Below are 13,295 nucleotides of genomic sequence, written 5' to 3' on the forward strand. Positions count from 1 at the left end.
GAGTGAAAGAGAACCTGTGTTTGCGTTTGGGTCAATAGTGGGCCCTTTAAAGACAACAATTTGATGTAAAAGCCAATCTTAGAAACACGAACAAAGACTTGAAAGAAAATAATATAAAAATAGGATCTGAGCGGAGGCTCGAAACTTCCGGAGACATCGGAGGAACCCTAAATTGGATGAGAAGAGGAGAGTGAGGGGAGAAAGAGAGAGAGAGAGAGAGAGAGAGAGAGAGAGAGTAAAGAAAGTAATGGAGAGAGAGGAGGAGAAGACGAAAGAAGGCTCATCGTATAGGTATTGGGTGAGAGAAGCCACAGCAGATGCAGCTCCTCCTCCTCTGCCTCAGAAGCTCAGCAACAACGACGTCGCTCTCAATGCTGCTGCTCCTGCGTCCCTTGGCTCTCTCTGGAATCGGGTTTGCTTCTTCTTTTTTTTTTTTTTTTTTGTTCGATTTCATCTGTTAAACTCGTGTTTACCATTCTTCGTTGCATTATCTAACTCTTCTTGTGTCATTGTTTACTCTACATAGGCTGGCACTTGGGAGGAGAAAAGTCTCACCAAATGGGCCACTGATCGTTTAAAGGTTTTCTTCTTTCTTTCTTTCTCTCTTACTCTGTTTTTTGTTATTTGCTTTTCTTTTGCTAATTTGCTTTGAAATCGTGCTCGCAGGAGCTGTTGGGATCAGTGGGTTCATTGCAATTCTCTTCTGGCAAAGCTGAGGTTATAGATGTTAACAGATGCGTTGGAGATGTGAGTTGCTTTCTTTCTTCTTCTTTTTTGTTTTGGTATTTGTGTTGTCTTCTCGATTTGATGATTCCTTCTTCCTCTGCTTTGCTAGGCTTTCTTAGTCACAGTTCGGAACAAGAAAAGAGTTGGCTATACTTATGAGCTTTCCCTTAAAGTTGAGGGTAAGACTATCCTATCTACTAAGAATCTTTTACTTTATTTTGTGTTGATAAAATTAAAGACCTTTTGCCTTCATTATCATGAAATCTAGTCGTTTAGTTGAGGAGGACCTTGGTGCATTTGAGTTTTGTCATTGATATGTTGAGGGACTGTCTTTTGTTTGTGTAAAATACAACTTGTTTGCATATATTAACTGCTATTATGGCGATTTTCTTAGGAGAGTGGTCATTTGAAGAGAATATGAAGAAGGTGAAGGGGAGCCTTGAGATTCCTGAGTTTTCATTCGGCGAGCTTGATGATCTTGAGGTAATGTTACTATGGAGAATCTTGAGAAGAAACGTTCTGTTTTTAGTTTAGGCAAAGATGAATAGACTTTGATTTGATTTGGGAAGAATGTCAGAATCTCTGGATGATGATGATATACCTTGTGCAAATGGAGCAGGTAGATGTGAAGCTCAGCGAAGACAAGGAACTTTCCCAGCAGCTGAAGCACCTTATTAGGTTGGATATGAAGCAGTTCTTGGAGCCTATACGCCTGAAACTCGGCCAGTTCGAACAGGAACTCAAAGATAGATAGGGGTTGGCTCCTTATTTTTCTTTCAATTCAGTTAGTAACAAGAACTCTGTAAAACGTTGCATCTTACGCTTTTTCTGTATCCCATGCTTGTTGTCTGTCAAAGTTCAGTTCATCAATCAGATTTTATCTAATGCAAAAAGTGCTTTTAATAAGTGTACGTTAAAACCTTTTTTTTTTTTTGAAAAAAGCATTCTATTGTATTGAAAAAAGCATTCTATTGTATCAGATTTTATCTAATGATAAGTGCTTTTATAAAAGTGTCCGTTAAAACCTTAATTTTTTTTTGAAAAGAAGAATTGTATTGTATCAAGCACAAAAACTGTAGAGGAATACATAATTTGAAGAGCCTTTGATCGTCTTACAATCTAACATTCTAACTCATTCACTATTTTTCTTTCTCCGCGGCTCACTCAATGCCTTCTTAGCCTTCGCCCACTCTTTCAAAGAAGTCGAGTTTCTCATAAAAGTGCATGTCTCCCCCGACCCAACCTTTCTCTTAAATGTCTTCCTCGCACCCAACTTGCCTCCTTCACTCAAGTTTTTACTATTCAGACGCTGCCGATTCTCATCTAATCTTCTCACAGGGGTACTATCCACAGGGACTCCCGCAGACACAAAGCCACCGCTGCTACCTGTGAAATCTGGTTGTTTCATTCCACTTGCAGTCTGGTGTCCTACATTGTTGATCACTTTAGCTTCTTCGCCCTTATCAGAACTTAGATCTGGGAAGAGTTGAGTTATACTGAATGAAGGCGTATTCTTTTCGCTAACCAGCTGAGTCCATGAAGCCTTCTGAAGCCATGAAGAACCTCCTGTTGACTTGTTACAAGCTTTCAGTGGTTCTTTATCCGCCTCTTCTTCTTCTACAACATCTTCCTTCACGACTAAGCTTTCCTTTTCCGAATTCAAATCGTCTGCTACATTTTCATGCTTTCCCGCATTCGACTTACTCTTCCTCCTATTGCCCTCGCTGTTTGCAACAAATTCCGCTTCAACAGTATCTGCAAGTGATTCTGAGTCGTCTGAATCTACAGCGTCACTAGCTGTGTCATCTGCCACAGAGTCACTAGCTGGATCATCAGCCATAGACTCATTAGCTGTTTCATATTCAGTAGCATCACCATCATCCCCCTCAACCAAAGCGTCACTAGCTGTGTCATCTGCCATAGAGTCACTAGCTGCGTCATCTTCCACAGCATCACTATCATCCATCTCAACCAAAGAGTCACTAACTGTGTCATTTTCCACAGCATCACTATCATCGTTCTCAACCATAGAGTCACTAGCTGCGTCATCTTCCACAGCATCACTATCATCCCTCTCAACCAAAGAGTCACTAGCTGCGTCATCTTCCACAGCATCACTATCATCCTTCTCAACCATAGAGTCACTAGCTGTGTCATTTTCCACAGCATCACTATCATACCCCTCAACCAAAGCGTCACTAGCTGTGTCATCTGCCATAGACTCACTAGCTGCATCATCTTCCATAGCATCACTATCATCCCTTTCAACCAAAGAGTCACTAGCTGGGTCATCTGGCATAGAGTCACTAGCTGCGTCATCTTCCCCAGCATCACTATCATCCCTCTCTATATCATCTGCTATAGTGTCACTATCATCCCTCTTTATGTCATCTGACACAGGTAAATCCGCTGCCATGATTGTAGAAGTTAGGCGCTTACTTTTTGTCTTCCCCTTCAAATTTTCTCGGCTAGGAAACCCAGCAAGATCAGTGTTGTGTGGTGCAGGTTGTACTGCTTTACTGGAGCCAACACCTGGCAAGAAGCTAGATACACTAAAATCACTGCTGTTCCCATTGGCCATAAGTGATTTCCAGGAAGACTTTTGGGACCAGGAAATATTGTCACTAGACGGCTTGACACCTGTTGTTCTGCTCGGTTCATCAGATGATTTATCCGGTATCACTTCAGAAGGCTTCTTCTTGTCACGTGTGGTCTGTGAAGATTCTAGTCTTCCACTTTCCTCTAGGCTGATTGTTTGCCTTTTTTGCTAGGGTTCCCTTTTCTTCCTTCACCATATCCTTCTCCACTTTGTGTTGTTTCGTTGAGAATTGATTTCTGAGTTATACAATCAAAGAAAGAGCCAGATCAGGGATATGGTCGAATAGATAACTCATGATTGGGTTAACTAAAATAGAAAAATATTAGCTTTACGTACCCGTTTCCTAGACAGCATATCCATCTCTGCTTTCCCCATATCGTTCCCACTAGATACCACATTGATGACGAGGCCATCTTGGTCTGCATCAATCTCATTGTCTTCTTCAGGGACCTGCTCACTAGTTGGAATGTTGTGTTTCTGAAAGAGCTTATTCATCACGGAGTTCATAACATTCACCTCATCTTCGTTTATTCCCACATTAAGCCCGTCCAGGTCATGAAGATGTGTTTCCCGAGGAGTGAGAGAGTTGTTAGAGTGCTCTTCACAATCACAAAAGCTCTTTGGAAGAGAAGACGTCAATGGAACACGCTGAAAGCTATACTTATGTTTTCCAGTTCCACTAAGTGGCATAGCTCTCACCTGCACCAGACAAACCCTAATCTCTTAAAACTCCTAGTACTAGTAGAACACATATCATGTAAAGGTCAAATTTTTAAAGAAGCATTGGTACCTTTCTGAGTCTGGGAAAGAAGATGTTGAGGTGAGTGATAGGTTCTGAATCAGAAGGAGCTTTAATGGTGCTATCATCTTTAGGAGAAGACGCTTCCTCCCACTCTCGCTTCAACCGAGCTAGATAATGCTCTTTAGCTTTCTCCAGATGTAACCTCCCTCCTTTCCAAACACATCCATTATACTGCCAAAATCGAATGAGGGTTAATAAGAAGAACAAGAGAACAGAGCAATGGAATCAGAAAGGGAAGCGAGATCGAATCTGATCTCACCGTGCAAAAGAGCTTGCTGAGGGATTTGTCGGACGATGGAGAGAAGTCGATATAGGCAAAGGAACGACCTTTTGTCCTAACGATTTCGACAGCATCGACAGTACCCATCGGAGAAAAAATCTTGAGAAGATCATCTCTCCCAACGCTTTCTCCCAAACCTCCGACGTGAAGCCTAACACCGCCGCCGCCGCCGCTGTTTTTTTCCTCCATTCTTCTCAGCTGCTTCAGTTTCAGTTTCCCTCGTCTCTCTCACTCACTTTTACATCTGACTTAATAAGGCCCATTCGTGAAGACCCAATAGGCCTAATTGGGCTTTAAGGCCTTTGTGAGGTTTTTTATTTGGGATCCGATTCTGCAACATTATTTTTGAAACAGAGTGAAATTAAAACAAAATTACTCGATTTCGTCGTCTGCGAAAGCATCTTTGGGGGAGAAGAAGAAGAAGCCACACAGTCGTTCGTCTTCCGTCGAATCAGATATGGCGCATGTTCTACCACATTAGTAAGTTTTACTTTTGAATTATTGCATGATTTTAACCGAAATAAGAAGACAGAGTAGTGTGTGGTGTGATTGTTTTGTGAATTATTGTACTTACTGGTGAAATTGATGTGAGAGAGGGGAGAGAGCGTAATAAATGTGTTGATGACGAAGAAATTTTTGTAAAGACCTAAGGGAATGATAAACAATAGTGCACGTATTTAGGGGAAACTAGAGTTGTGGTCCTTCTTTGATGGTGAAAAATAAAAAGAAAAATTGGGTCCATGTGAGTTTGATTACTGATAGTGATGTCTCTATCCTCCCAGGGCTTCCCCATCGCTCATTTGTAGCCTCAGAAACATGATTTTGTATTCATAACTCAGTACAGTTGTGTTTTTTTTTTTTTTTTTTTTTTTTTTTTTTTAAATTGGTTTATCTCTGAAAGCTTTTTCTCATCGTCATTGCTCTTTTTAAAGCCATTGTACTATATATATCCATGAGTTGCAGCTGATAATAAAGCTACTCTCTGGTATTTTTCAGCCTTTTTGTTTCTCTTTTATTATTAAACTTCAACTTCTTTAACGTGTTTTTGTTGATTTGTTTCCAAAGACTTTTAATGGCATTTATTAGTTGTTTTCGGAACCTACAGGTGTGCCTGGCTCACCTATCTATCTAACTTTGTGTTTCTGTGGTGTCTGGTTTTTATTTGCAGCCTATTTATTACTCTGTTTAGCCTAAAGAAAGATAATACAGTATGGAGAGGCCTAGAGCCCCTCCATCTCCCTTGAATGATACGGAGGCTTTAAGTGAACGTAGATCTCTTGAAGTCTTTAACCCCTCCAGTGGAAAAGAGACACATGGATCATCTTCTTCTTCTTCTTCTTCATCAAAGCCGCCTCTCGATGGCAACGGAAAAGGTAGCAGTAGTAAGTGGATGGAGTTTCAAGATTCCGCTAAGTTAACTGAGAGAACAGCTGAATGGGGTTTATCAGCTGTTAAGCCGGAGTCGGGAGAAGATGGCATTAGTTTCAAGGTCTCCAGTGAAGTGGAACGAACTAAGACCATGTCTAGGAGGTCATCCGAAGAATCAACTTCTTCTGATTCAGGGGCTTTCCCTAGAGTATCACAGGAGCTCAAAACCGCTCTATCCACGTTGCAGCAGACTTTTGTTGTCTCTGACGCCACACAGCCACACTGTCCCATTGTCTATGCCAGCAGTGGATTCTTCACCATGACTGGTTATACATCTAAGGAAATTGTTGGAAGAAACTGGTACGGCTCCTTTCATATTTTTTTCTAGTTTCATCCTTAGTTGCTACTTAGTATACTATTGCTTTTGAAATCCATGCCAACTTATTCTAAAAGGTCTTAATCTTTTTGGGTAATACGCCAGCCGGTTTCTGCAAGGGCCGGATACAGACAAGAACGAGGTTGCCAAAATCAGAGATAGTGTCAAGAATGGAAAAAGTTACTGTGGAAGGCTGTTAAACTACAAAAAAGATGGAACTCCTTTCTGGAATCTTCTCACAATCACTCCTATCAAGGACGACCAGGGCAACACCATTAAGTTCATCGGGTACCTCCCTTAATTCCTCCCTGTTATTTCCTAGTTAATCGACTGTCTCCTCTATCAATCATTTTGACACTTCCATATGCAGGATGCAGGTCGAAGTTAGCAAATACACAGAAGGTGTAAACGACAAAGAATTGAGGCCTAATGGACTCTCCAAATCCCTGATTCGATATGATGGTTTGTGCTCCCTTGCATTTCTCCATAAATTTAACAGTTTCTTCTGTGATAGTAACAATCATATAGTTTAGCTAATGTTCTTGATGGTATCAGCTCGCCAGAAGGAGAAAGCTTTGGATTCCATTACAGAGGTCGTGCAGACAATAAGACATCGCAAGTCTCAAGTGCGGGATTCTGTGAGCAATGATACACCTGGTAGACAAACTATGCAGTCAGATGAGGCTTCAAAGCCGGTCAAAACACCTGGACGTGTTTCAACGGGGTGAGTATTTTCACCATCAAATCCTCCATAGTCTCCATATACATAAAATGCTTCAAGGCATGTCTTATTTCTTGTAACCTTGTGCTGGGCCTTAGAATGTATGCTTTAAAATGGATTGTTTAGTTAATTGTGAAGCTGTACATATATAATTTGAATGATTTGTGATCAAACCTCGTGAAATGTGCAGGTCAAGGCTCAAATCGCCTAGCTCGAATAAGCATGAAGATGTTGCAAATATGGAACCTGAAGAATTGATGTTGAGCACAGAAGTAATAGAGCAGAGGGACAGTTGGGACCTTTCGGAAAGAGAAAGGGATATACGCCAAGGAATTGATCTAGCTACCACTCTTGAGCGGATAGAGAAGAATTTCGTCATCAGTGATCCTCGTCTTCCTGATAATCCCATTGTATGTGTGTTTTCAGTCTAAAAATTGAGATGCATGGTCTTTTCTCAAAATTCTTTGTATCAATTGTAGATGTTGCTTATATTGATTTTTTTCTAATTCAAGTGTGCTACTATGTAAGCATAAAACCTTGAAATGATGATGCAAATTGTTTCCTTTGCAGATCTTTGCATCAGATAGCTTTCTTGAATTGACAGAGTATACACGAGAGGAGATTTTGGGGAGAAATTGTCGGTATGTGAATATTCTTCTTTTTGTATCTATTTACTCATGAAGTTCATCATGTCTGTTAGTTATGCAGTTTTCTCCGACTGTGTTTTTGTTTATTCATGATATGGATATGTGCAAAATGGTTGGCTTCAGGTTTCTTCAGGGGCCAGAGACAGATCAATCAACTGTCCAGAAGATAAGAGACGCAATAAAGGATCAAAGGGAGATAACTGTGCAGTTGATAAACTATACTAAAAGCGGTAGTTATCTATACTTAACATTTTTGGACGATCATGTTATAAAATTTCAGTGCAGATATGTCATCAATACTCGAAACCATTGCAGGAAAGAAATTCTGGAACTTATTCCATTTGCAACCTATGCGTGATCAAAAGGTCGCCGTGAGATTTTTGTAATTTATAGATACAGATTCTTGAAGAAAACTATGCATTTTTGCTGACTACATTACCTTTTTCATCATTAGGGAGAGCTTCAATACTTCATAGGTGTACAGCTTGATGGAAGTGATCATGTAGAGCCCCTCCAAAATCGTTTGTCTGAGAAAACAGAGATGCAGAGTTCTAAATTGGTACGTTGTTAATCACCTACTGCGTTTATTTTCAAATTTATTTTCTATTATAGAAAAGACTATCACATTGGTTATATATAATTCAGGTGAAAGCTACAGCAACAAATGTAGATGAAGCTGTCAGAGAACTTCCAGATGCTAATTCGGTAAGGCATATTAATTTATGACTACTTAACAAAGATGTAAAAGCATAAATTCGATCGATTTGCAATGTATTTTAGCGGCCCGAAGACCTGTGGGCTGCACACTCGAGGCCTGTCTATCCTCTGCCTCACAATAAGGAGAGTACGTCCTGGAAAGCAATTAAAAAGGCATGCATCAAACGACATTACTTCTTATTCGGTTTCTCAGTCACCCTGTTCTTATTTTGACAGTCTCGTTTGCAGATCCAAGCAAGTGGAGAAACAGTCGGACTACATCATTTCAAACCAATTAAACCATTGGGCTCCGGTGATACTGGCAGGTATGACATATTAACATTGTCCATAACAATAAACTTGAAGTTCAAACTATCCTTGAATCTCCTTTTACTTAGTAGTTAGTATAGACTTATATGATTGACTTTTTTTTTTTTGTTTCTTGGTTGGAAAATTAGTGTTCATTTGGTTGAGCTGAAGGGCACAGGTGAATTGTATGCCATGAAAGCAATGGAGAAAACAATGATGTTGAATCGTAACAAGGTATATCATGGAGAATGAGTTTCCTATATAGAGGGAAAACTGGAAAATGCAACATTTATATTATTTCTCTCATTGACGACATGCAGCATTATGCAGGCTCACCGAGCATGCATCGAAAGGGAAATCATTGCCCTTCTGGATCATCCTTTCCTTCCTACTCTCTACGCTTCCTTTCAGGTAGATAATTTTCTTTTTGTTTGCATCATATCAGTTCTTCTGTTTCATTTCTGAAGTGTTTTTTTTCATCTCCGCAGACATCTACACACGTCTGTTTGATTACAGACTTCTGCCCAGGTGGAGAGTTGTTTGCACTTCTTGACAAACAACCTATGAAAATATTAACAGAGGACTCTGCAAGGTATCCTATTTTGTTATTTTCTTTGAGCTAAATGTATAGTGTGTAAGACAAGATCTCCTGGTAATGTATTAACTAAAGAGGGGATATGTTAACAAGGAAACTTAGCTTCCTATATCAATAATTTAGTTAGCTGTTTCTTTGATAACTGATGAAGTCTATAAACCTCATTGTCATTTTTTTTATCTGCACTTATGTGTTAATTTAATCAATCTCTGTCATCAGGTTCTATGCAGCCGAGGTCGTTATCGGCTTAGAATATCTTCATTGCTTAGGTAAATAAACGGCAGAAAAAATATCTTGTTTTTGGTGATTCCTTGTGTGTGTTGATCTAAACATCCCTTGTTTATAAATTGCCACAGACTTTAAGTTTCGTTTAAATATTTGTATATATGTTCCATAAATAGGAATAGTATACCGAGACTTGAAGCCTGAAAATATACTGCTCAAGAAGGATGGACACATTGTATTAGCAGACTTTGATTTATCATTCATGACGAACTGCACACCCCAGGTGCTTTTTTATTCAACTCTAATCTTATTTATTGGCAAAGAAATGTTATAATTAGGAGAATTATCGTGTGCAGCTAATTGTTCCTGCTGCACCTAGCAAAAGAAGGAAATCCAAAAGTCAACCACTACCAACATTTGTCGCAGAACCAAGTACCCAGTCAAACTCCTTCGTAGGGACTGAAGAATACATTGCACCTGTACGATAATGCACTCAATGTTTATCTCTTGCACTAGTTATCGTCCTTTGCAGCTGGATCTTCAATGTGTTTCAGATATTGGGTATTCTATTCATGGTTTACCTAATGGTTTCAGGAGATAATCACGGGTGCTGGTCATTCAAGTGCTATTGATTGGTGGGCACTCGGTATAATCATCTGCAACCATCTTACCTAATTATGATAACGATTCACGTCACAGTTCCTTTTAATATGCTCATCTCTTTGTGTATGGTTGTTTTAGGTATCTTGTTGTATGAGATGCTTTATGGTCGCACACCTTTCAGGGGCAAGAATAGGCAAAAGACATTTGCCAACATCTTGCACAAAGATCTCACCTTCCCCAGCAGTATCCCTGTGAGCTTTCTTGTCAATAGCATGCGTCTTTCAATGCACCCAACGTACCAAATACTAATATAAGTTTACCATATGCAGGTAAGTCTTGTAGGTAGACAGTTGATCAACACATTGTTAAATAGAGATCCGAGCAACCGGTTAGGATCCAAAGGTGGGGCAAATGAGATAAAGCAGCACGCTTTCTTCCGCGGGATCAATTGGCCTCTCATTCGGTGCATGGTAAGGGGCTAATAAAGTGTTATATAAATCAACACGTATTGTATTTGTTGGCTAATACAATAGAGTGATTGCAATGCAGAGCCCTCCACCATTAGATGCACCATTACGCATAATAGAGAAAGATCCAAATGCCAAAGATATAAAATGGGAAGATGATGGTGTGCTTGTGAATTCTATGGACTTGGACCTTGATCTCTTCTAATCTCTTCGTTTCAATATTAAGCAAAACTTCTTCTCAATAAAGCAAAGGTGTTTGTAATTGTTGTAGTTGCTTTACATATAAACCGCTCTCTCATTTCTTCTAAAATCACAAAAATCAACAATAAACATTACAAAGCTGTAGAGTTTTTTTTTGTGAGAGACCATGTTAATAATATTTATGTTAAGTATGTGATTAGCCCAGTATCAAGGCCCACTAACTGGCCCATCAACTGTTCGGAGAGATGTCTTTGAGAAGCCCAACAACCTGCTGCATCGTAGGTCGCTTCCATGGCAGATCGGCGGTACACAAGTACCCTATCTTCACCGCCTCCGCAATCTCCTCCTCCGAACCTGTCTCCATCACCGTCGGATCAACGGCTCTCAATCCTTGCCCCTGCCTAACCAATCCTCTCACCCAATTCACCAATTCTTCATCCGGCTTCTTCCCGCTCACAAGCTCAAGCAAAACAACTCCAAAACTATACACATCGGAATCTAGAGTCGGAGAAGCATTTCGCTCCTGCTCCGGTGACGTGTACCCGTCTAATTCGTCGGAACCGGGAAACCCCTCGTCCATGAGTTTGACTAAACCAAAATCTGCTAACCGTGGCTCTTGGTTAGAGTCTAACCATATTGTTGCAGCCTTCACTTCTCCGTGTACCATTGGAGGAATACATCCATGATGAAGGAAAGCTAAAGCCCTCGCCGTCCCTAAAGCTATCTTATGTCGAAGTCTCCACGTTGCAGAATCGTCGTCGTTGTTATGGAGTAAGCTTTGCAAATTAACCATGTCGAGGTCCTCGTAAATAGCAATTCTTTGTTCTGTGGCTATACAGTACCCACAAAGCGGGACAAGATTTGAGTGATTGATTCTGGCGAGGCGTTCAAAGGCTATGGAGGCTTCTATATCAGTCAATGTGGTTCCACTTGGGATAACTTTTAAAGCTGCTCTGAATCCGTTGACTAGGACTGCTCCGTAAGTAGGACCAGACTTGCCTTCCCATAGCATTGTGCTTCTATCGAAGTTGAAAGTCGCAGTCTTGAGGTCTGCAAGTGTCATCTTCATCAATGGCTTGTCGATCATTACCACAGGGATTTGCGTTGCTTGCTTGATGTATGTGATTGAATCATTTTGGTCTGGCGAGTTTGGTTCTGTGTTGTTTGTTGTGGCTAGCTTTGTTGCCCAAGTTCTTGTTTTTCTTCTGCTTCTCAAAGTCACTAGTATGATCAACAGTCCTACGAGTAAGAACGCCATGGAGATTGCTAATCCCAAACCAATCTTAAGCCCTGTCTTCTTCTTGTTGACTTTCTTACCATTTATAACAATCGGCTTTGCAGCGAAGGGGCAGTTGTTTGTGGAGTTTATGAATGATCCCTGGATTGTTTCTTGTGAGAAGTTGGGGTTGCAATAGGTTAGATTGTTGAAAGAGAAGTTAAACCTTTGCATCATGGGGAGTTTCTCCAGAACTGGCCTTGGAATGTCTCCGTCTAGTTTATTCAGCGAGAGATCAAGTATCTCAATGTTCTCGAGGCTCAACATTGGCACATGGCCAGTGAGATTATTGGAGGAGAGATCAAGAACCTTCAGATGACTCAGCCGCGAGATTTCACGCGGTATGATATGAGTGAGATTGGTCCTTGATAGGTTCAGGTAATGCAGCGCTGAAAGCTTCCCGATTTGTGGGAATTCTTGTGCCTTGAAACGATTGGACGCGAGGTTAAGGTGTTCCAGCTTATGAGCTGAACTCAAATCATGGAATATATGGCCGACGAAGCGATTGTTGGACAAGTCAAAATGAATCAGACTAGACCAGTTGTGTTTGTGGCCGGGTATTAACTGCAAGATATGCACGTCAAATCTGTTTTCACTGAGATCAACCGTTTCCACGTTTTCATGCAAGACTCCTATCAGTGAGCCCTGAAACAGATTCCGTGAAAGGTTCAAGCTTTTTAGATGTGGGAATGCCGAACCAAAACCAGTAGGCAGAGACCCGCTGAGCTGGTTGGATGAGAGATCGATGGAGACTAGAGATCCGCAATTGAGAAGTCCTGGAGGGACACCAAACTGAAAACCATTGTTGTGGAGCTTGAGAGTTGTTAGACGGACAAGGGAGCTTATAGCGGCAGGGATTTCACCGAAGAAGCTGTTGAAAGAAAGATCAAGCGTCTGAAGGGACATGAAATTGCCGATGTTGCTGGGAAGACGCTCAGAAATCTGGTTGGAAGAGAGATTGAGAGTCTCGAGGAAGCTCAGACTCCACAAATCTGAGGGCAGAGACGTAATCTTGTTTCCACTGAGATCTAAAGTTTGGAGCTTACTCATTTTCCCAATGGTGTTGTCAGGGATGGAACCAGACAGGTCCAACCCAGACGCTGTAATATGGAGAACGTTGTCTCTAGAGTCACAGAGAACCACTCCTGGCCATGAACACGAAGAAGAAAAAGTGTGAGCTTGGGGTAACTTCAATGCAGAGAAGAAGTGAGAGAGATAAAAGGCGTCGGTGTTGGGATCTAAGCTTGTCAGATGCTTGACGAAGAAGGAGAAGAACAGGAGAGATCCCCATAGAGACAACCCCATAATCTGGTGTCTGGAGCTGGAGGAAGGTGGATGGAAAAGATCAGAAAGAAGACAGACTGTGTGAACAGAAGAAAAGACATAATGGAATCACGGGGTAGA

The 13,295-nt window shown here is 40.9% G+C and overlaps 2 protein-coding genes and 2 pseudogenes across 7 annotated transcripts; 2 read left to right on the forward strand and 2 right to left on the reverse strand.

Annotated features, from left to right (window-relative positions):
* Positions 1-16: 16 nt before the first annotated feature.
* LOC104726378 (uncharacterized) lies at positions 17-1,737 on the forward strand. Its single transcript, XM_010445225.3, has 6 exons — positions 17-412; positions 527-580; positions 667-747; positions 836-905; positions 1,121-1,209; positions 1,346-1,737. Exons 1-6 carry the CDS (start codon positions 248-250, stop codon positions 1,478-1,480), a joined length of 594 nt encoding a protein of 197 aa, XP_010443527.1. The 5' UTR covers positions 17-247; the 3' UTR covers positions 1,481-1,737.
* Positions 1,654-4,596, reverse strand: LOC104726379 (protein REPRESSOR OF SILENCING 3-like; annotated as a pseudogene). The gene is made up of 4 exons (XR_015570539.1): positions 4,387-4,596; positions 4,116-4,298; positions 3,662-4,024; positions 1,654-3,561 (listed from the first exon to the last, which is right to left on the reverse strand). The product of XR_015570539.1 is annotated as a protein REPRESSOR OF SILENCING 3-like (transcript).
* A 152-nt stretch (positions 4,597-4,748) lies between these two features.
* Positions 4,749-10,806, forward strand: LOC104726382 (phototropin-2). Of its 4 annotated transcripts, none has more exons than XM_010445228.2 (23): positions 4,749-4,887; positions 5,576-6,135; positions 6,257-6,439; positions 6,522-6,613; positions 6,707-6,875; positions 7,063-7,282; positions 7,443-7,513; positions 7,643-7,749; positions 7,835-7,884; positions 7,974-8,078; positions 8,165-8,224; positions 8,300-8,389; positions 8,465-8,541; positions 8,674-8,758; positions 8,855-8,935; positions 9,013-9,116; positions 9,339-9,388; positions 9,521-9,627; positions 9,701-9,823; positions 9,939-9,990; positions 10,086-10,198; positions 10,277-10,417; positions 10,497-10,806. In XM_010445228.2, exons 2-23 carry the CDS (start codon positions 5,618-5,620, stop codon positions 10,617-10,619), a joined length of 2,721 nt encoding a protein of 906 aa, XP_010443530.1. In that variant the 5' UTR covers positions 4,749-4,887; positions 5,576-5,617; the 3' UTR covers positions 10,620-10,806. The 4 variants fall into 4 exon arrangements, 2 of the variants coding, with proteins under 2 accessions (XP_010443530.1, XP_010443529.1); XR_015570538.1 differs by having other exon boundaries at positions 4,755-4,887; positions 8,845-8,935; XM_010445227.2 differs by lacking the exon at positions 4,749-4,887 and adding an exon at positions 5,168-5,392.
* LOC104726381 (probably inactive leucine-rich repeat receptor-like protein kinase At5g58150 pseudogene) lies at positions 10,690-13,196 on the reverse strand (annotated as a pseudogene). Its single transcript, XR_015570540.1, has one exon. The product of XR_015570540.1 is annotated as a probably inactive leucine-rich repeat receptor-like protein kinase At5g58150 pseudogene (transcript).
* Between the last annotated feature and the right edge of the window lie 99 nt (positions 13,197-13,295).

This window comes from Camelina sativa, chromosome 11, assembly GCF_030686135.1.
Source record: "Camelina sativa cultivar CO46 ecotype springtype chromosome 11, ASM3068613v1".
NCBI classification, from domain to species: Eukaryota; Viridiplantae; Streptophyta; class Magnoliopsida; order Brassicales; family Brassicaceae; genus Camelina; species Camelina sativa.